General features: G+C 51.3%; 1 protein-coding gene across 3 annotated transcripts in view; it reads right to left on the reverse strand.

The window, feature by feature from the left end:
* LOC149349987 (uncharacterized) overlaps positions 1-4,066 on the reverse strand; it is a 228,811-nt gene extending 224,745 nt beyond the window's left edge. Inside the window, exons 1-2 of one of the 3 annotated variants that reach the window (XM_089578984.1) lie at positions 3,991-4,066; positions 3,826-3,929 (exon numbers count right to left, since the gene is read on the reverse strand). In XM_089578984.1, the coding sequence (XP_089435110.1) occupies positions 3,826-3,909 (84 nt within the window). In that variant the 5' untranslated portion in view covers positions 3,910-3,929; positions 3,991-4,066. Of the gene's footprint in view, positions 1-3,825 lie in introns of all 3 variants that reach the window. The other 2 variants (XM_089578987.1, XM_089578988.1) reach the window with 2 other exon arrangements.
* Positions 4,067-23,709: the final 19,643 nt, after the last annotated feature.

Consider the following 23,709-nt stretch of genomic DNA (forward strand, 5'->3'; position numbering starts at 1 on the left):
TGCTTTCAGTAAATACGGAGGCTAGGTGGCTTTGGCGATCAGCTGCTGATTCCAAGGTCGCGGGCTTGATCCTGGTCTCGGCGGAAGTATTTCGGTGGAGGCAAAATCCAGAAACGCCCGTGTGCTGTGCAGCAGCGCGCGTTAAAAAACCTCGAGCTGCCTGAGTAAATCCGAAGCCCTCCACTACGGCATCCATCATAGCCCATATGTCGCTTCGAGGCGTTTAGCCCCACAACTTACGATTTACATTTTTTTTTTTTTCAGTGAAGAAGGCCTTCGCTGTTGTGTCATATGTTCACAGCCAATCGCCAAATAGAAGATTATTACAGCAAGGGCGGAAATGACAGTAGTTTGTTCCACACTTAAAATGACATATCAGCATGCTACTGTAGAGAAGAGGTGACGTAAGATACTCACAATGCACTACACGCAACACACGGCAAGTGAGCAAGGCTTCGTCTGCAGGATGCCGCTTTCTCGCAGAAACTGTTATATCGGACGTAACTGGAAGGTGCTTTAACAACCACACTAGAGGGCACTCTTCGTTACCGGAACGAACTGCTTCTGGCTATCTGGCTTTCCCTTGCCAAAAATTGCTACTACACCGCTAATCTTCAGGGCACCACTTGATCATCATCGCAAAAAATAAAGATCAAACGACCCGCGAAACGTTTAAAGGCCTCCTCCATCAGCTACAGCACCGACACGTGCATTTGAAAGCCTTGGACAGCAGTACGTCACAAGGAAAAGTAGTTCCTGAGGCAGACCAGTTGGGACAAGAAACTCGACAAGCCCATGCGCAATAGATAAAGTGACTACCACTTCTGGTGAACTTTCAGGCTTTATCCTGTCTGCAGAATTCTTACGTGATGTCCTGTGCCCTTGGCAGCAACACGCAGCGATGATGACTTTTTGATATGTGGTAAAAAGAAGAAAAAAACATCCAGTGTACTGTTTCTTGTGCCGCGCTCTCTCTCGGGTAAAGAACATGCTCGAAGTGATGCCAAGAAAGGCGACGCTTCGTCCACACGTCAGCAGCCACCTTACCGGAAGGTTCGAGACAGGTTTTCCGGCTTTCCAGCTGCTGAAACAAGCTTGGGGCTCTAAGAAAGCAATGAGGCAAAGTGCATGCGCTCGCTAGCCATGCTTTCGTGCAGGACGCCTCAGGACACAGAAATTGAAAGACTTAATGCGAGCCGAGATACGAAAGTAGGCGCAGTAGCAATCCTCGCGAACGCGAAGAAACGTTGCAAGCAGCGCGTACATATTATTGCAATCTCTGTAATTGCTATTGCTATACGCCGGAAAGCCCATTGGCACGTGCCGCACCAAAGTGTGGGAACTACGAATTTGTGGATAGTTGCTTTGGGAAGTCCTGGTTTTCCGATTAAACGGACAGGCATAAGGATCATCGGTTCGGCAACGGAAATTCACGGCACCTAGTTTAAAACACTTTCTAAGCCTTCTGCCCTGCGTGGCTGTAGTCCGCGCGATGTAGCCTAACAGTGAGGGGAACAAGCAAAAGAAAACTGAAAAAAAGAGAGAGCGAGAGAGAACGATGAACTCAACTGTTCCCCATGTTTTCCAGGGGACGTTTGCCAGCCGTGTGAGTAGCGATCAAGCCATAAAGCCAGGCTCTACGCGTTTAACCATGCACTGATAATTCACGTGTACGTGGCCGTTGTAACTGCAGGGCTGGAAGCATGAATTACATTTGCGAAGCGATTAGGACGGTTTTGTGTGTTGTGTATAACGCGCTCATTAGTTCTCCCGTTCAGTGCACATAGATGTCGCCACAAAGTCCATTAGTTGATAAAGGCCTGGCCGGAAGGCGCCCTTTCTCCTTTTATTTTTCTGACATACTGATTTCTTCAAACACTGATAGAAAAACATTGTGCGTAGAACGTTGCAGCTATAGCGCAGGAGACGAACACAAATTTAAGTGTCTATGTCTGCGTGCTTTTTCAAAATGTAGTCTCCTTTAAATGAAGAAGTGTGGTTATCAAAGCAGTAAAAATTCCTAACGTAAGAACTAGCAGCAGTGGAAAGAAAAATTATCGTCAGCAGGTTTGTACGACGACTTTGCTCTTTGCGTTCGTATAGTGCGCTTCCTTAGCACTACTGTCACGCAGCCCACACATCAAACAACCCTGACTGACTCGGACATTGGTCCCTAGCCAAGTCGGCTCGCATCGACGGCAGTTTCCACATTTTTGCGGCGGCATTCACTGCGCCTGTCCGGAGTGGGAGGGTCACATAAACTGACTTGAGAAGAGCGGAAACGCTGGCGGGACGGCGAGCAGGTCAGACGCCGACGGGGCAGACTTTCTTGGCGACCTCCGCATCCTGTTTGCGCTCTTCTCCCTCAGTATATAAACAGAAAACCACCGTCAGCATAGGCCGCAGCCCGACTTCTGGATTTGTTTCATTCCCCTTTCTTTGCAGTTCAATTTTATTTTACTCTCTGTCGTATAAATAAATGTATTTCAACGTCGAAAATCGACACGTGGTCTATAAGGGACGCAACAATAGGGGAGACCTCCCGGTTAATTTCGACTACTGCTGGAACCATTTAATGCCTGCAACGAAATATCAGTGCACAAAGATGTCATTTCGCCCCCACCGAAACTCCGCTGACGCTGTTAGGTGTCGAACCCGCGTTCAACAGCTCGAAACACCATCGACGTCCCTGAAATAGTTTTGTCATACGGCAGTGCGTTTAAGATACTCATTCTGCATTTTTTCTGCACATTGGCAGTCATTTGCAATGACTGGGGCGCCGTGGCGTCCGCGAGTTTGACCGTTTCGTTTCATGCTCATGAACGAATTGCATTTAGACGACCGGCTGCACGGAATACTGAACGGAGCTCGACTTGGATGTTCATGAGAGACTGTACAAAGCGGTCTCTATTTCAGTCGTTATCTGAATCAAACGTGTAAATGACGTGCAGCTGACCCGATCGTCCTAGCGCATTCTATACATGCATCTCTTCAGCACGTATGCGAGCTCCTCATATATCTGCCAGAAACTTACAGACAGTCAGCGAAACCTAATACAAGCAGGTACCACTTGCAGTAAGGCACTCGTGAACTCCTTACGATCTACATTTCCTCGCTGTCCGCGCTGTTGCAGCGTCCAACGCGTATGCATTATGCCATATCGAGGTACTCCAGGACCGTAAGTCAACTTCAAAGTTGAAGTACCATGTTTTCGTTTTACTGTTCGAGCAACATTTCGCCTCCCTTCAGCTAGCGTGCATAAGTGAACCGCAATGAACGTGAGCTATCTGCACACCTTTCCTCAGCAAAGGGGGCGTGTCAGCAAAGCAACAAGGAGCTCCACTGAAGCTACACATCGAGTTCCTTCGAGAGCGGGCTCCACCCCTCACGCGTAGTCTGCAGGAACACGAGAGCAGATGCCGGCCGGCTCTGCAGCCATGGAAGCGATCGCGCGATGTCGGTCCGGGAAGAAAGGCTCACGTGCAGCTAGCATGCATTCGCAGCGGAAGGCTCCGCACATCTGGCTCACTTCCAACCGCGACCGGCCATTATTCTTACGCCACTTCTCTCGCCTGCACGAGCGTACACGCGTGTCGTCCGCCTGAGCCCGCTCGGGTCCGGCCGACCTAATCGAGTCCACCGAGCGAGTGGGCATCCCCGGACACGCCCGCGCACCGTGCCGGCCGACGGAAAGGCTGTGGGAAGAAGGCGACCGATCGCCTCCCGGCGCCCAAGTTCAAGAGCGGCGGGCAGCGGCGGCGTGTCAAGGTCCATCGGCGTCGAAGCGTCGCCGGTGAATGGGCGTCGCGGAGCGGGGCTGCTCACCTGCAGGAGGGCGATCACGAGCCGGGTGTTGCCCGACTGCACCGCGATGCTGCTGATGGTGGTCGTGGACGCGCTGCTCGCCATGGCTCGGATGCGGCGGCCACCTGCCGCGGGTCCAGCGGGTCAACAACACGCGCGATTGTTGTTGTGCTGCTGGCAACTTACGAGTCGGAACCCCCGGGGTCGCAGCCGCTCCTCTCGGGTCGCTGCCAGTCTGAAACTGGGCCCAGCCGCCAAATTTAGGCAACGGCCCGGGCCACGTGGCCCGCGCTCGAAATAGCGGCCCGTCCCCCGTACATGTGGCGGCAGCCATGGCCGCCAGGGAGAGCAGGAGCCGCGGCGCGGCTGCGAGCGTGGCGTCCGCGCCCGGGGTGACACGCCCGCCGATGCAACCTCCGCTTTGACGGCCGCCTCGACAGCCACGCTGGGGGCACTAACCTCAGCCGCCTACGGCGCCTCACGCCCCAGCGATCGACCCCGCGTCCAGAAATATTGCTTCCGGCCCCATGCCGTGTGATTAGTGAGTCTCATTTGACACAATCTAACTGCTCGAAATTGCCGCCAGCCACGTCACAAATGCGTGCAAAACACTTGATACACGTCATCTGGAGATATCTCTCTGCCTCCTCCTGAGACAACATCGCCGGCACTCCAGCTCGAGCGGGCTCACTTTTCGTTTGCTTCTGCAGGATATCTTGGCAGGATTTCCTTCTGCCGAGTGATTTTGTAGCACGGCGCCCAAGGAGTTCGCACGTGGGCAGCCTAAAACTAATTCCAAGGACCTAGACTGGCTACACAACACAAGTCACTCCGGCTGCAGCCAGTTGCGGCTAGGCTCACAGCGATCGCCGCTACCGGTCATCCACACAGTACGCCGGATTTTCAGAAACAGGCCACACAGCCTATCAAGCTCTCTTCGATGAAGCAGTTCTCGAAGCTTCCCAATACACATTATGCTCTCGTGGGCTCCATCATTTTAGTCCAAGCATATGCCGTGGTGATAGCGCAATCTTTGACAACGCGAGAAAGAAAAAAAAAAGAAAACGAACGGCGCAGGCGCACAGTGCCTAAGTAGACGTGCGTCGCATCTTCTAAATCAGCCTTCGTTTCTGAGACAACTGCCCCTTTTGCACGAACCATATATCTTCACATGCCGCTTCGGTCCCGAGGTCTCTCCAATCAAAGCGATATCAGCGGTCGGATTTGATGGCCAACATTCCTCGCATTTAATATCTCATGGCTGTCGAACTCTCACGCGCTCTATGGGGAGACAACGGGGCGTTTGTTTCAAGAGCGCCTACAGCATGTATTTTGACGTCATTAAGACCAGGTGTCTTGTTCCCCTTCGCCTTATATGCTCACGTCTCTGAACGATGCGGTCTTCAGTTCGAACCCACTTTGTACTTGCTCGAACAAGCACGCACGCACACGCACACGCACACGCACACGCACACGCACACGCGCACGCGCACGCACGCACGCACGCACGCACGCCCGGACACGCACATGAGTCTGACGAGAACACAGCAGTGGGAGATACAGCTCTATAGAGGCCTCATATTTGAATAGGTTTTAGGCGCAAAAAACAGACAAGACACATAGGAAGGTAACAGGACGAAGCGCCAAGTTGGAAGTTGGCGCTTCGTCCTGTTACCTTCCTATGTGTCTTGTCTGTTTTTTGCGCCTAAAACCTATTCAAATATGAGGCCTCTATAGAGCTGTATCTCCCACTGCTGTGTTCTGCTGAACGATGCGGTCTTCAATTCGAACCCACTTTGTACTTGCTACGAACAAGCACGCACGCACGCACGCACACGCACACGCGCACGCACGCACGCACGTACTTATAAGTACGTTTCAGGCATGCAATAAAATCAGTTGGAAGTTGGCGCTTCGTCCTGTTACCTTCCTATGTGTCTCGTCTCTTTTTTGCGCCTAAAACCTATTCAAATATGAACCAAAACCAACTAGCTCAGCAGCAAGTGCTCTTAGACTATAGAGGCCTCGTCAGCACGTGAGGAACATGACGTAAAGTGACTGTGCACGTCTGTTGTGTGCAAACGAGACATTTGTGCTCAGCCTCACATAACGCGTTAAAAATGCAAGGTGCGTTGCAAGTGATCACGCGATATTTTATCATAGGTAACTAGTTCAGTAGGAGATAGCACAAACCGTAATCACCAGCGAAATTTTCACAAAATAAGCTGTTCACATTGGCTATACAAAACAGAGTTTGGCTATGGCACCGCACCGTGATTGCGTTCTTTATACAAGCGGTTTAATCAACCTAGTTTTAAAGAACAAAAACACACAGCTCTTGAAACGTCAAATAAGGGCTCGTAAACCTTTCTATACACTGTATTTAACATAAACTTTATTTTGGTTGTGACAAGCACCACAATAAAGCATCTTTCCACAATGCGGAAAAATAAATGATTCATTCCTATTATCTTTTTGACCGAGATTTGACACTCTGAAGCTTACGAAAACGGATGGGGACTTAGCTTTCAATGCCAAAATAAATTAGGCCTAGTCGTGGAGACGTTCGCAGCTCTGCCAGTCGTACACAGGCATTTCTACACCGAAGAAATAGACGCGCACCTTCCATATGAATGCAGCCATGCAAGCACCAAGGAAGCCGGGGCAGGTATATTATAACGATTTTCTTTCTTACGCTACATCCCGTTCTTATACCGTCCGCCGCACTGACCGAAAGGCCCTAGCGGAGGCGTGGCGTCGCTTGATCCAGGGACGAAGAACCAAAAGGATAAAGATGGAGTTGAATTTGAACACAAATGTTATCTCGGCACTGTTGAGCTCCTCGACAGGAAGTTTTGTACTTGAACAAAAGGTCGTCACAGTGTCGGTCTCGGACCCATGACTTGCTCCATGCCAACTGAGCTATTGACCGACCTCCTCGAGGCACTGGAGAGCGGGCTTCGAAGTGGAGTATACTTTGCTTTTTTCAACCGACTTGCGCAGCACATTTTAAGGGGTAGAAAAGTTGGTGAAACACGAACACAGGGCGCAGAAAGGACTGTTCGAAACAGGGAAGCCACAAAGCGCCACTCTTTTCCGGTGTCAGGGGTGTTTCTCGTCAGCCGCATTCTTGCATCACTCGTTCTAGCCTACCAAAACATAGACGACCTTCACGCAGGTATAGAACAAAAAATAAAACGAAAATCCGCGACTGTCTGAGTTGAAGTGGTTTTCTGGTATTTCGCCAACGGTTTCTCGAGCAGGTTGTGCAAAAAAACCAAAGGTCACTGCCCCTCACCCCGTTCCACCTCAGCGGCCTGGCTATCGCAACTGCAGACTTCCCCGCCGTCAATTTTGTTTGTCATCCATCTCCGCATCCCTCCTGCACAGCTTGCTTGTTGCTTTTTGTCCATTCCACCGCACGGTACAGCGCCCTGCAAAGGTGAAAATTATGTTGCCGTCCTCGAACACGTACCGTAGCTTCCGGCTTTTCAGTTAGCATGGAATGTATGAGCTGGCGCGCGTGGCTAAACATTGAAAGTAAGCAAGATGCATTGAAAAAGATATAGTACTAAAAGAGAAAAGGCGTGGCGCGCACTTCCCCCTGCTAAAAGAAAGCATAGCAGGATGAAAATTTTTATGTAGAACTCAACTGCCAGCCTCAGAACTGGTGTTCGCGCTGCGATAGCTTGAGGTGTATGCAAATTTTCTGCGCATAACGTGGTGCCACATGGTTTCCAGAGGCACCGTTAGGCGTGATATTATCACAGATGGCTGCCCTCCCATATAAAAATCTAGTGCAGTTTGTAGTCGTAATGCCGCAATACATGGTGGTTTATGGGCTCTTCGACTGCGAGCCACTCCTTCGTATTAAACTCCAACAAGAGACTCGCCGGTGACATTCCCATTCCCGTGGAAGTAATCCAATTTGTCCTTACGGTCCTCGTGCTCACTGCCATAAATCGCAATTTCCTTTCCTTTGAGCCTGGCATGCAAAGTTCTCTACGCTTTCTGGATGGACCACTTGAGGAAAATCGCCGTAAATTCATATGAGCACGTAGAAGTCGGGACGTGCTGGACATGTTTTTCAGAAGCAGACTGGCGATGAAGTCGTGTAGTTGACGAAGGTGGTGCCTGTGTCATGGCCTCGCTGTAGCAACTTTGTTGTCCTCAAGTTTGGGCTGATTCCAGCGGCAGCTATGCGCACGGAGAGGTCTATAGAGTGCAGGGAACCAGCGACGACAAGGGTGTGTCGCAGCAGAGGAAGTTTTTTGATATCCGAGGTGGCATACTAAGATTCGTTATATCCGAGGTAGTATAATTTATTTTCGTATAGGTAGTATACTAAGCTCGTTCGTAGCCTTCCCAGTGGCAAATGACAGACCGCGGTCGCCATTTCCGTTTGCACAGACCGCTGTAATGAACGCAATAAAATGGCCCTGCCCGCACCGCCTACGGCACAGCGGGCCTAAACTAATTTCAAATAAATAATGAGGTACAAGCAGAACACGAGTTTTCCCGCCTCTTTGCACAGCCTGCATTGCACACCGATTACTTCTTCATCCCGCTGTAGCTTCCATAAGCCGCAATGTTGTTGACGAATAGGCTGCAACACAAAAGAATAACTGCCTCTCCCGTAATCGAGAGCAGATGTAAGCATGAAATGGCTACGGGCATAACGCATTGGTTGTAGATGGTACTAGCCACAATTTTGAAATGGCTCTAGTGCACAGCACAGCACACCACACCATACTGTGCACTGGTCCATACGGACACAGTCGTTTCCTGTCAGTGTCTGGGGCAATTTCTTCGGCTATGCCTCGTCAGCTGTCTCTGGCTTCTATTTGGCTTCCATCCTTGTAATCATTGTTTTCATTTTTTCTGTTATTTCTGACATAATTACGCGTCGTCTTCATCGTCATGTAGTCTGGCGGCGAACTATCTTGTACGCGGCCACAACGCGACGCACGCCTGACAAGAATGTATGAGAAGCAGCGCGTTCGAGTGCTCACCGAGCGTGTATACATCCGCCTGCCAAAGGGGGAAGCGCCATGAGCTGACGCTGCAGCACAGTGGCAGACTTCATACTAAATGCCCGAACGTGCTTCAAACTGCTGCTGCCTAAACCGCCGGCGTCGGGCGGTCTTTTACGTGCTACGTTGGGCTGCTGGTACGCGAAGGTTCGCGCGAAGACCGCCGCAGGGCAAGCAACGGGATGGGAGGTCCGCGGGATACCACTTCACAGCGGTGGCGTGAAGAGGAGGGTGTTAAGAACGGGTACCTTGTCACCTTGTGGACCCATGGTACTTTGTGGTCTGAAGTCAACGACCTTTCTGAAAATCGGCACGCCCTCCTGTCTGAAATAGCTAACGCCGGCGGCTTTCCCCTTCGCTCTCCCAGTGGTGCCGGGCCCGAAGCTGGTTACCTTGCTACAAGAGGTACTCATGTTAAACCATGGTGAACGACCGATGCGACCAGGGCATGCTATCCATGTTGCTGAATCTCCATCGTCATCGATGTTTCTGGGTCTCGGGAGGTTTCAACATCGACATCGCTACCAGAAGAGCGGACCCTCGCCACTGGAAGAGCAGCGAGAGGGGAACGGCGCCTCCTCCTGCTGTGGGCGGCTCCCTAGTACATCATGAGCGACCACGTGATAGTACATTGATAATATAGATAGTTTCCCCGACTAGGGAGTCTGAAAATGACCAACCCTACTTAAACAGCTGGACAGCATGTGTGCGACGTTCTCCTGATTTCGGCTTTTGTAAACGCACTTCAGGTAGTCCTGTAGATATGTAAAATAAACCCCTTGTAAACTCCTCTCCTCGAAGCCGTCCCTCCTGGTCACATCACAGCAATAGCTTTTAGAGAAGGGACCCCTGGATTTCGACCTGACTGACATGACCGTAATCAAACCAAGGGCCCAAATCTAACAAAGGCAAGCGCACCAAGGCGCAAGCAATGGCCGCTGTGCATCGGAGAGGCCGAACGAGCGACGAAGGATCCGCTGCTGAAACACGGCAAAGTTGCGGTAAAGGTTACGTGCGAACACGGGCACAAAGTCAGCACCACGTCGAGGAATCTGCACATCATGAATCGGGCTTGATGCATGAATTCTGAAGACAGCGCGCGCCATTTCAGGCGTGCGCCGGGGAGATCACAAAGATGGCAGGGCCACTGCCGCCACCTGTCAGCGTCGAGACAGGCAATTGCCCACAGAGAAAAACGCCGAGACGAAACAACCCGCCAGAATTAGACGCCTTTGCGCAGAAACTTCTGGCGTTTATTATGTCCTAAATAAGGCAGGAATAGAACCCGTCATACCCAGTGCTTAAAGTAAGGGGGTATCAGGGGTTCCTGGACCCCCCGATTGACAAGAGATCTGAGGTCCTCCGAGCTAAAAGGTGGGGACTGAATGAATCCGAAGCAGGAAATCATTTCTTATTCTTCTTGTCAGTGGTGGTCGAAACATTTCTTCTCTCTCGTTTCAAAAATTTCACCGTGTTTTTTAACAACAATCAATAACATGTTTTCTAAACCATGGGACGGAGAAAAATAGAAGATCGGCAGCACTACACAAAGGCTGGAAGCCGTGACCTCACACTACGAATCAGTCTAGAGCTGGCCACTGTGCTCTAAAGCTACCCAATGACGACGGATAGTACAGTGCAAAGTCTACCGCCGGCAAACTTCACGTGTAAAGAAAGCTTCCAGCCTCCCCAAATATAAAAAGGTTCTAAGCCGTTTAGATTCGTTTCTTTCTTTCTCTTTCTGGCCTTCCGGAGAATATTATTGGCGTTTCTAGTTTGCACTATATTTCTAGAGCGCAGGTCTGAGGCGCCCGTTCGTGGATTCCGTGGGTTCGTCGTCGGTGTTGGCAGCGTCGGCGTAACACGCCACCTGATAACCGCGGCAGCTAATAGCTAAGCGAAACGCCACCTGCCACGGCGAGAGACGAAGGAATGGACAACAGGCAGGTGGCTGCCACGGGAAGATCCCGGAGGGTGGTAGTGGCGCACTTGAAGCCCACCGCTGCTTAACTGAACGATATGCCGCACAGAAGCACAATCGCAGCCTTAAAGAGAAGATTAATGATCTGACAAACCAAACTGAAGAACATGGAGCACAACTGTGAAAGCAGAATCGGACATAAATATGTGAAGTGCTAAGAAGGAATCTCACCATAACGCGTGCATGGCACCTACTCCGCCATCTTCCAGATCCCACCCAGAGTAAGACACACGCATGCAACATAATAGCGAGACTAACACATCAACACAGACATGACACATATATCCTCCTAGCTACACTAAACACACAACTCCAGGACAACGCAACCTCACCCCACCCCCTTTGCAGGACAGCCAAATAATAAATGTGATGCTTCAATAAAGACAATAATAAAGTACCTGCAGCACTTCAAATGCTCAGGAATACTACGCTGGGAGAAGACCGGATTACAAATGCGGCCCTCAGAAATCTAGACGATAAATCAATCCAGGAACTAACGAGCCTCTATAACCGACACTGGGAAGAAGGCACACTCCCAGCAGAATGGACACACGGGAAAGTAATACAACATGCCAATTGCCCCAGCGAATATGCGTCCGACATAGCCCACCTCCAGCTTAGGACAACTTTTTGAAAAGGTCATTCTAGTTCGGCTAACTGCACACATGGATGACACAATACAATACCCGCAAACTATGGCCGGTTTCAGACCCCACCTATCTACACAGTACGTTATGCGACAGCTAAGATCAGCACTGCTTGACCCACATATACCAACGCATACTAAGGCGACCTAGCTATAGATCTCAAAAAAGCCTTCGATAATGTTCAACACACAGCAATCCTACCGGCACTCACGACCATGCAAACAGGTCCTAGGGTATACAACTACATAAGAGCCGTCCTCTAACACAAGCCAGTCACGCTTCACATCGACAATCTCACACCTCACCCTACACACTTTCCAACATGGACACGCCGCAAGACTCCGGGATTTCCCCCTTTCTGTTCAACATCACACTTATCCCTTTAGCCACAGACTTACAGAAAATCCCTCACCTCGGTCAAACCTTATACGCCGATATCACACTCTGGACAACATACGGATCAGACGGTCAAATCTAAAACACGCTACAAACGGCAGCAGATACCATTGCTAAACTCACCGCAAGAATCGGACTAGAGTGCTCGTCAGCAAAATCGGAATTACTAGACATACCCCTAAGGGAAGGACTTACCGAACTCCCATAGAAATCCGAGTTCAGGGCAGAAAGGTACCGCAGGTTCATACCATCCGCATTCTAGAAATGTGCCTTCAACGGGATGGAAAAAACGGAGACACAATTAAGCCACTCAAAAAGGCCATTGCACCAACCATGATACTCATAAAAAGGGTGACAGGACACGTACATGGGCTCTGAGAGGCGGACGCACTTCGCGTAGAGCACGCCGATTGCTTTACACTACGCCATATCTCAAACTAACAACCTCTGAGGTCCAGCGGATAGACTCCTTGATTCGGCAGGCAACAAAGGCAGCACTTAAATTACCGAAAAACACTGGAAACCTGAGACTGCTCGTACTCGTAGTCCATAACACGAACATCGAGAGGCCCATTCCCTATAGACTGCCTGCTACAACTACCGGACGACACATACTCAGTCAGCTAGGTATCACTGTCCACGCAAACAATACATCACTAAGAACACTCCCTACCCGCATTTACACTTCGATCTATGTCAAACCATTACCGAGGAACACACACCCCCACCGTGACAAAGGTCGCAGGAAGGCGCGCGCGGCAGCGCTACACAAATGGTACGGGGATGGGCCTGATGCCTTTTGAGTGGATGCCGCCTGCGATGAGCAAGGAGCTACTGCGGTTCTCCACCCCACAGAGCCTCCCTAACTTTCGAGCTTCCTTCAGGCACCATCCTTGAGGAAGCCGAGGAGACCGCTATAGCTATCGAGATGCCAGTTTCATCATCAGTGATTCAAAAACCGGCATTCTAAGCTATGGCGGGGGCAGGGTTCATTCCCCTGCTCAATGCCTGCTGCACATGCCCACCCCCAACCTTGCCCGACGCGCTGAGCTCGCTGGGTGCCTGCGCACTCGGGAAATCCCGGCAACGAGGCTGGCGACTCCTTAGCCCAAGTGTCTAGAAACCGGGCACAGGGGGACCTCGTGAGGAATTTCTCGAAGGAGCGATGCACTCGTTTGACTAGCTCACTGCAAACTCCCGCGCTGAGCGCTTCATCTGCCCGCCACCCCATTCATCCCTCACTACAAGAGAACAGTCAATCTGGCGTCGCCTGCAGACGCGAACGCTGCCTACACCAGCCCATCTGTCAAAATTTAAAGGGCAACTCCGGCGATTTTTCAGCCATTTTAAGTTAATGGCTGTTTTGTGTTTCTAAGAACCTCCTGTAATGTGTACGATACAAGGTTTTCAAAAGCAACCCCAAAATAATTTTTAAACAGCAAAAAACGCAAAACTCGACACCGAAACCGCAAAACCGAAACCGGGGAGGTGCCTTCGTGCGGTATTGACTGTGACGTCACGAGCGGGTTCGCCGCGCTGTGAAGTCCCCGAAGATATCACAACTACCCTGAGCCGCGCTGTCGACATGACTGAAAGCGCGGAGGACAGCTTTTCCGAGACCAGCGAGTCTTTACAAGACGACTCAGTCGACGATTTTGGACTGGACGAGTCGCCTTTCAGATATGATCCACCGCCGCGCAAGCCAGCCGAGTCACACCACAGGCCGCGTCACCTGCAGCACGGAGACGGTCTGAACTCGGAGAAGTGATTACTTGAGTCATTTCTCGTGCATGCATTTGTGACAGAGTCTTCAGAACAAAAGTTAACGAGATGCTCCCGCCGACAGCTGTTCGTGTGGCCAGTGCCGGCCGACCCAGCCTGATGAAAGAATCTGCCGGAACGTTGCCGCGGTGCACAACGTCCTTACAAGGGCATGCATCACCAACAGTCCTCTCTGCGAAGCTTTATCTCGACGGCGAGCTTTTGGAAGTGAGTTCACGCCAGCTACAGTTCTACAATCCAACATGCCGCTTCTTCTTGACGGCCGCGCTTCGTTCAGCTGGCCGCTGCGATAGACGGTTGTACTAGAATAACGTTGACACAGAATATGCCTTCAAGCGCCGGTTGAGCGAAGCCTTAGTACACGCTGTTTTCATAGCAATCTGGCGCGAAATGTTCCGAGCACAAGCGGGAATGGTTTGGTTTGGTTTATGGGGTTTAACGTCCCAAAGCGACTAAGGCTATGAGAGACGCCGTAGTGGAGGGCTCCGGAAATTTCGACCCCCTGGGGTTCTTTAACGTGCACTGACATCGCACAGTACACGGGCCTCGAATTTCTCCTCCAAAGAAATTCAGCCGCCGCGGCCGGGATCGAATCCGCGTCTTTCGGGCCAGCAGCCGAGCACCATAGCCACTGAGCCACCGCGGCGGCACAAGCGGGAATGCTTCCTCGGACACCAGTTTACACGGCGGACAGCTCTCACCAACTTGTCGCGAAGTTTCTTATCGCTAGGAAACCTACACTAGATCACCCCCGTTGTCACAGATCAAGAATTTGTGCATCCCACAGCACAACAGACGTTGCCGTGACCCATCACTCTGGCGTACACATCCCATCAGGCACGTTGAGATGGCGCGAAATTGCACAGGTGGTCGAAATAATTCCGGAGAGCTCCACTACGGACCTCTTTCTTCCTTTATTCTTTCACTCCTCCCTTACGTCGTGGTTCGGGTGTCCGTTACTGCGTCATTTACTTTCCTCAAAACCAATTTTCAGTTTTCCCCTGCACTGCCAGCGCCAGCGCGCGCCCAACCAGCTTGACACGCCGCCCCGCCAGTGACGTCACAGAACAGGGTGGCCTGTAGAAGTTGCTCGATCAGTGGGTGCCGCTCGCGTCAGCTCGCGTCGAGGAGCGCTTGTCTTCAAAATTCGCTTGCGGAAAAGCTACGCCGGTTTCAGGTGCGAAATTTTACATGAGGCATCAGACTATCATAAAGAATACAGATTTAAAATTTCATTTCAATCGATGCACATCGAAAAATCGCCGGAGTTGCCCTTTAAGCCCGTCCCCAAGGTGCACCCTTACCCACATTCTCCTATCTTGCCCGGCGTCCCCTCTCTCCGCTGAGCCGGTGTCTCTCCGAACCAGTAAGGACTATAGTCCTATAGTCCTATAGGACTATAGTCCTATAGGAGGCCTCACTGCGGTCAGCGGACCTGGTCAGCCGGGCCGTTTACGTCATGGACCAACATAGCATGAACATTTAGACCGCGAGTGGGGTCGTGCAGAGACCCAGGAGGCCTGCGTGGCTCAAATTCTCTTGCAAAATAAACTTTTATACTACTACTACTACTACTACTACTACTACTACCTCTACTACGACTTCAGTCGTCTATAAGATGCCTTAAATAGGAATGGCGTGGAACCTATCTTTTTCCCGATATTATCCACAGGGCCAAAAAACGCGCCAAAATTAGATGGCTTTTTCGCTAAAATGTCTATGCATGTAAGCTGACAAGGGAACAAAAAGAGGGACTCGTTACGGCGCACATGACGGAAGCCAACAGACGCCGAAACCAAAGAGCATAGGGGATGTTTTTTTCTTGGTTTCCATCAATAGGAGATTAATAGAGTAATTATTTAAAGATAACTGATCAGGAAGCAGAAAAAAAAAACCTTTGCCGCCGGTGGGATCCGAGCAATGCCATACAGACGGCGGGATAGGACCCGTCTTCAAAAGTACTCTTCTAAGCCTGTCGTTAGGAAAGATTGAATCCTGACTGTAAAAGACCATTTGAAAGCGTTTATTAGGGGTAGAAGACCTGTTTATTTGTTTTATCTTTAAAATAGACGTTTTGAAGACCTCGCGTTCTACCTTAGAAGTAACGCTAATGTAACACTTTTCGGATATACTGAGTATCACAAGAAATTCGTTCAGTTCATAGCGAGTACTTCTTTGTTTCTTTTTCTTCGTGTTCACCTTGTGGTGCTGCAACATAAGGTTTTAGCAGCATTTCCATAAATGTACATATACAGAAACATAACTAATTGACTAAGTAATAATAGCTGTATAATGCCTGAAACATTATTTGTAGCAGACTCGTCATAAGTGCGAGATTTAAAATTTTGTTTCCGCCAAAAAGAGAGCAATAAAAAAATGGCAGTGGTTTAGTTCTGGTTAAACCTGGAAGATTGCGAAAGCAACGGGGAGAGAGAGAGGCGATGGAGAGCGCGTGGCAGCGGCGGCGGCCCAGGCACGCTAGCTATGCGCCACTACTGCGCATGCGCAACTGGCGAGCGCGGCGGCGGCACCTGACGGCGGCGGCGCGTCAGCTGTGCGCCGTGTGACGTCACTGCTCCTCGCGCATGCGCAGTATGGCCTTTCCTCAGCTCAGCGAAATGGCTCGGCGACTCACGTAGTGTTGCTTTCGCAACAAAAATGTGGGCAGCCATGTGCGATTCATGCGACCATGGCGATTCATGTGGCGCCATTGTTGCCTGCGTAGGCAGGCAACCATGGCAACTTGGAACATAAAGGCAAACATGGGCAAGACGCTGCTCCCTGCGGGAGCATATATATCAACATTATGGCGCCAACGTAACAATGGCAGCCATGTTTGTAAACCAGGAGCACGGCGAGCCCCTGTTCGTTCAGTTAATTTGCTTATCGCCACTTGCCGCGTAAAAGCTTAGCGGAAACTGTGCGTAGTCCACCACTATGGCGTTGCCGACGTGACGCTAAAGCTACCTGCAGTGCACCGTTTCATCTTCGCATTTGTAGCCATCCAACGGACAAAGAAACCTATGAATTAAGTTGGGCCAACGTCGCAGCTAGACAAAAATACTCGGCCCGACTTTGGCAAAAGAGGTTGGGTCAAGCTCGGGATGGTCATGTGCCTTACAGGCCCAACGTCGGCCCCTCACTTAATACTGAATGCCAACCTTACCGATGTCGGCCCAACACATTATAAGGCAGCAACCGAACTTCGGCTCAAGTCGGCGTGCCGCTTGGGCAGAGGTGTAAGAGTTGATGACTTCCGGTCGCCATGCAGCGTGCGTATAAAGAAAGCAGCAGCGATGTACAGCGATGTTGGCATGTATATATAGTTCAAGAATTCGGCTCCAGGGCTCAAAACAGTCACATTGCGCTTTCTGTTAGGAACTCATCCAATAGTAAAGTGCACACCTTATAAAAGAGCTGAATTTTGACGAACGTGTTCCATATTTTAACGAGTCGCGTTCTGTGGTTACCCTGTAGTGTGTCAATGATATCGTTGACTTTCCAGATGAAGGGTAAAGCAGGTAGCATGTCCTTATAGCTTGATGTTGTGATCAGCATGTCAAAATTAGAAGACAGAGAGATGAGAGAGAGATATACAGTAAACTTTATTTAGTCCTAGAGAAATTTAGTCGGGGGGTTCGCCCAAGTCCGGCCGGAAACCAGAGTCGAAAGCGGCTCTCCAAGCTTGGTCCATCAGGTGTCACTGACAGGGAAGACCTGTGTGGGCCAACTTCTCCCAGTGTGCATGACTGATTTCTATGTTTGAATATCGTTTGAGTTGATCGGGGCAGTTCCAGAACATGTGTAACAGCTAGGAGGCCTTTCCACACGCTGGGCACTTGTCGGATTTGTATTGCTTTGGCCAGATTTTGTTACATTTAACTGGATTTGGGAGGGTGCCAGCCTGGATGTTCCTCCAGATCGTGGTCTGCTGCGTGCTTAGGTTTCTGTGTGGCGCTGTATATCGGCGTCGGCTAGGTTCATTGTATGCTATTACTTCTCCGTATGAGCCCGGGGCTACTGGTCCAGATGGAAGCGTATCAGGAACCCGGTAGGAGTGCCCTCGGGCTAGCTTGTCCACCATCTCTCTCTCCAGTACTGCCTCATGGGCTGGGATCCAGATTACACTGTGCTTTCGGCGGTTTTCTGTCCAGTTCGTGTTCATGATGTGACCTGCCATGATATGATATGACCTCCAGGAAGGCTCGTCATGTGCGCTGGGAGTCGCATAGTATTGTTGCTGAGGCCCCTGACGAGTGTGAGTGTTTGATCGCGGTTCCTTCCGCTTCCTGGATATTGCCCTTTACGGTTGCACTGCTCTGCTCGTTGCCGTGTGCGTCAGCGACCACTACGATGGCTGCTCTCCTTCCTCATTGTTTGCTCGCGTCAGTGAAGAGGACATTCGTATGCTCGCGAATTATTGTGCTATGAATATTCCGTGTTCTGGGTTTTCTCCGTGCTTCGTTATGAAGCGGGTCCACGTTCTTGGGTACCAGCAGGATTATGTATTCTCGTCTTTTTAGTAGGTCGAGTTTTGTTTTGGGGCCTCGGTGGGGTTCCTCTGGCGAAAGCCGCCTTCCCAATGGGCACTAGTATTCTCTTGGACATCCCATGGAGGTCCTAAACGCCCACAGGACGTCCAAGGGAGTTTCAGTGACCATTGCGTTATGTTTTTTAGGGCTCTGCGGCCTGTCAGACTGCGGGCCAGTCTGCGTTCTTGTCCGACTCTGACCGCCTCTGTGTTCCTGGTAGATGCCGTGTGCGCCCATGGCTAGGACCGCTTCGTTGGATGCGGATCTCGGTAATCCCAGGGTGATCTTGTACGCTTTCTGTATCTGTGCGTTTATTTTGTCTTCCTTCGTTTTCGTTATGTTGTGGAAAGGGAGGCTGTATGCCCAGCGCGGAATGATCAGGGTTGAGACCACCTGGAATGCGTCCTCTTCCTTAAGGCCGCCTCTTCTATTCGTTATTCTCCTAAGTATACCGCTAATTTGGTCTGTGGATTGCGTTAGTTTCCGTATTTTGTGGTGTATTTCGCCGTGTTTCTGCAGCCACATTGCCAAGATCGTTAGCGTGTTAACTTCCTTGACAGTCTTCCCGTCCAGTCGTAACTTAATCTCCTCGGTCTTTATCACCTCTTGTGTGTTTTTATGAATAGTTTTTTCCGGCGCACATTTCATGCCTCTGCTTTCCGCGATGGAGTGGATCGCTTCTAATGCAGTCTGTAGCTTCTTTTATTTGCGAAAGCAATACTACTCCCAAGAACGGCCTTTCGCGTAATGGCGGCCACTTGCCACGTTTGACCTTTAATGACCCCTGACGTCGTACTATGCCCAGTGACGTCACAGGGTGACGTCATACTAGGAGCGAGAGACGGGCTATACCAACTCGGCTCGTCGGGTAACGGCGGCCGCTTGCCACGGCGCGCCGCGCTCCTCCCGCTAGAGACGCTAGTGACGTTATGGCGTGACGTCATACCAGGAGCGAGAGAGGGGCTACCAATTCGGCTCATCGGGTAACGGCGGCCGCATGCCACGGCGCGCCGCGCTCTTCCCACTACAGGCGCTGCATATGCAGTATAAAAAACCTGCTTTCGCAACATACCAGGCTTAACCAAAGCTAAGCCCCCGACAATTTTTATGCGAAGCATATTAACGTAGGTTTCGGGCCTTCGCGCGACGCCCGGCGGTGGCCACCATTGACCTTGAAGTGAGATCACATGATGTGACGTCACGTGATGACGTCACACCGGCTGCAGATGGGGCCTCATATCGCGCCGTCGGACGTCGCCCGGCGGAGGCCTCCACGCTTCGGTTCGCGCCGTCGCGCGCGACGCGGCGGCGGCGCCACCATCGCTGCATCACGTGATATGTGACGTCACGCCAGGGATGAAGCGGCGCGCGCCCGCCGTCGCGTCAGTCTCTGTGCCCGCAACCGCGCCAGCGTGTATGCGGTCAAGATGCCTCCAAACGCTAAGGACGTTAATAATAAGAATGCAAAACGAAGGCTGCTTCGCATCCACTGGGCTTAACCTTGATAAGTCTCACACTTTTTTTCCCTCTTGTTGATCCAGTGGTGGTCCACGCCGTTACATCATCGGCACAGAGTGTATGCTCGATCCCATTTATGGCATTTAGCTTCTTGGCGATGGGAATCATTACTACGTTAAATAGCGTGGGTGATATTATGGAGACCAGTGGCATTCCTCTGCCGAGGAGGGGTCCTTCGGATTTGATTTCTTCTATGCATATGATCGCAGTGCGGTCTTTGAAAAAAATTTCTGATGTAGCGGTACATTTTCTTCCGGTAAACTAGCTCAGATGAATTTCTGAGTATAGCTGAGAGGGTGACATTATCAAAAGCGCCCTTTAGATCGACGGCCAGGACGATACCTGCGTTTCTGGCCGATATGTTGTCCAGGATTTCCTCTTTAACCTGAAGCATGATGCATTGCGTGGCTTGGTTCCTCCTGAAGCCGAACATCGTGTCTGGAAGCAGGTATTCTTTCTCAAGGTAGTCAGTTAAGCGGTTATTGACAACCCTTTCAAACCACTTTCCTGCGCATGAAGTTAGCGAGGTCGGTCTGAGGTTACCCAGGTCAGCTTCTTGTCTGGTTTCGGTATAGTAATGACTTCTGCATGCCTCCAATCCTGAGGGATGTCCCTGTTTCCCATATCTGGTTGAAGAGGCGTGTCACCTCTCGGATTTCTTCACCTCCGATGTTGCGGATTGCGGTACTTTCGATCTGACCTCGCCCCGGTGCCGTTTCTTTTAGAAAGATCTGGCTGTTGCGAAGATTTATTCCTCCGTGAGAGGGTCCGCGCGGAATCGCGGCCAATTTTGCAATTCACGTTTAAAATCCTTGGACCCAGATCTGAAGCTCCGGCTTCCATCAGGCCTACCACGACGTGAAGAAACTTTGCTGTGTCGCCTCTGGCTTGGTATAGCTTTCACCAACCATTACTCTTTCTTAATCGGTATGGCTGATAGCCCTTGCTAAGGTAGATGCCGACGGCGCCAGTAGCTAATTTCCCCCTACCGTGTCCGTCTGGAGGGGTTAGGAATGGTGACAGCGTGTCGCGCGCTTCGGACGCTGTCCAAGGCTGCGGGAAAGACCGCGACCGCCTTGTCGGGGACCAAGGGGTCGGCGACCCTCTCCCATTGAAGAGAGATGACATGTCAAGTGGGGCTGGGGGACAGTAAGGTCGGCGACTTTTGAAACCCCGGAAGCAGTGGACTTACTGGCGCCTCTAGAGTCGGGCTCTGGCGAGCACTGGGCTCCACCTACTTGTACCTACAGTGCCATTGCAGCGGGATTGGTAGAAATTGGGCGAGAGCGGGTTTAATAAAGCTCCGCCCAATTATTGAAGGGTTAAAACCCGATGCGAACAAAGAGCATGGACGAGCGCGCCGAGTCCCAGTCTCGGCCGCTTTCTTACGGCCCTTCTTTTTAAAAGCCCTTTTTTAGCCCGCCTTTTTCTCCAAGTTCTTGTATTCGGTCCCGTCTTCAATAAATCAATTTTGTCTCAAGAAGTTTGGAGTTGCTGCCCCAACCGGCAACGTGTCGCCGGACGAGCGTACGAAAACGTGAAGTGCTTTCGATCAGACCAACCGGCCATTCAGACCATTTAACTGGTGCCGTGACCAGGATCGTCCGAGCGGCTTTCTGCAAAGCGGTTGGAGGCAGTACCTTCCTGAAGCTTGACGGGGCAACATCTTGGTGAGAAGCCCCGAGGACCAAGGTCCAATTGAGGCTATATCTTGGTGAGAGGCCTCGGAGCCAAGACTCCAAGGAGCGAGTGAAGCGAGACCGACGAGGCGAAGTGCTGCGACTTCGGCGACGCCTGTGGTTGGCGACTTCGTCTGCCGGTAGCAAGTGATGGGCCTGCTGCGAGCTCTGGATGCCGGCCACGCATCAGCGCCCAAGGACGCAACCTGCCGCAGCGGCACACCTAGAGCCACGATCGACAGCCGACAACAGAGTGAGTTTCCCCAGTCTCACTTTACTTGCCTCGGGAGTGCTTGAGCCGCAAGGTTAGAGTAACAGGGCACAATGGCTGCAGTTGGCTGGTGGAGTGGACATGGCTATGTGTATCGGTATGGCCAGGAGCGACCTCAAATGTCAGAGGCTGAGCGAGCCAGAGCAAAGGAGAGAAGCGACGCGTATATTCTTGACCTGAAGCGTCAGTTAGCGGTAGCCGAAGAGAAGCTACGGCAGGAAAAGAAAAGGATTTTGAAGGAGGAACGCTCACGGAGAGCGGATAGTGTACTGCCGGAGACGATACAGTTGCCGTCGTACCGTATCGTGTGGGATGCTGATCAAACGTTGATCGAGGCAGTGGATAAAGACGATAGCGGCAGCGGCATGCAGTCGGCTCCGTTAGAGAGCAGTCGAGAGGAACCGCGGGTTCCTGCAGACAGTGCAGCTAACATTATCGTTTAGGAGCCACAAACTGTGGAGTCAGACAATAATCTCGACACAGAGTCCTTGATTCCTAAGGGAGAGGTGAGTTTAACGGACGTGGCTGGGAAAAATTCTCCCATTGATCAGAGTGCGCAGGTCGAGCGCTGCGAGGCAGCCGAGCACGTTATTAGTGGTGCTAGTGGCACTGATGAGCACAACGACATGAACTGCTCGGCCGGCCGGGTTCCCCACTGCGACCTTTTGTTGCCCACCGAAGCAACAGTATGCCAGGCAGAGTGTTCTGAAAGCGGCATGTGTGTTCAAACACCATGCACGGCACTAACAGCGATGGCGGAGAAGCCAGCAGCACAGCTGGGTAAGCCGGAAAGCTCAGACTCGTGCAGCGCCGCGAGAAGCTTCGCGGTAGATGAGAGGAATTTCGGCAGTGGCGACGGAGAATTCGCTCCATGCCCTAAGGGAAGCGTAATTACACTGCCGCTGGTAGGGGCGAACCGCGACCCATGCTGTGATCTCCTTGCGGGTCTGCGGAACAGCCGGATTGCAAACACAGAGGTTGCTGATGAACTGCTTGAACTGGCCACGCCACACTCTCATCTAGGAATGAGTGGCTTGCGCCCCATGTGCGCGCACGGGCGGCGGCTCCACCAAGATAGAAGATGAAAAGGCCAATGCGAGGATTGTGCAAACTGCAGCGCGGAATGTTCTCTTTTATGAGATCAGATCGAGTGTTCGATCCTGGAGGCTAGCGACGCCGAATGGCCACAGCCTTAACCCACTCTGCCACTGCCAGGTTGTGATAAGCGCAAAAATGTTATGCTGATTTTGTGTTCTGTGCACTGTTTTCTTTTGTGATGACATGTAATCCTGAAGAGTTCCGTGTTATTTGTCTTGCCCTCGTTGGGATCGTGTTGCGGTGTATATGCAACTTAATGAAAACTCTATAGCAATATGTTTTCTTCATCTTGTGGTTATTGACATGTTGTTGCATGTATGATTTTTGTCACGATTTTACCAGAGGGTTCTATTTGTGCTTCTCTGCTTGTAATTGAAATGTGTTAACTGAGCATTGTGTTTGCATCTGCATGCAGACAGCGTCCTGAGCATGTTTTCTCTTGGAATTGTTAGTAGGACGCAGAAGCGCTCCTTTTTTTTATGTCGTTAGTAAAGCGCCCGGTTGACGGTGCTGTTGCGTTTTTTTTTATGCTGTTGACGACCGGGTCTTTTGTGCCTGTGCGCGCTTTTTTATGTTGTGTGTACGGCGAGCGGCCACCAAACATTCTCGGTGGGGAGGTGTTGAGGTAGAAGCCGACGGCGCCAGTAGCTAATTTCCCCCTACCGTGTCCGTCTGGAGGGGTTAGGAATGGTGACAGCGTGTCGCGCGCTTCGGACGCTGTCCAAGGCTGCGGGAAAGACCGCGACCGCCTTGTCGGGGACCGAGGGGTCGGCGACCGTCTCCCATTGAAGAGAGATGACCTGTCAAGTGGGGGTGGGGGACAGTAAGGTCGGCGACTTTTGAAACCCCGGAAGCAGTGGACTTACTGGCGCCTCTAGAGTCGGGCTCTGGCGAGCACTGGGCTCCACCTACTTGTACCTACAGTGCCATTGCTGCGGGATTGGTTGAAATTGGGCGAGAGCGGGTTT

This window comes from Amblyomma mixtum, chromosome 3 (assembly GCF_055824585.1).
Source record: "Amblyomma mixtum isolate Tamu chromosome 3, ASM5582458v1, whole genome shotgun sequence".
Classification (NCBI taxonomy): Eukaryota; Metazoa; Arthropoda; class Arachnida; order Ixodida; family Ixodidae; genus Amblyomma; species Amblyomma mixtum.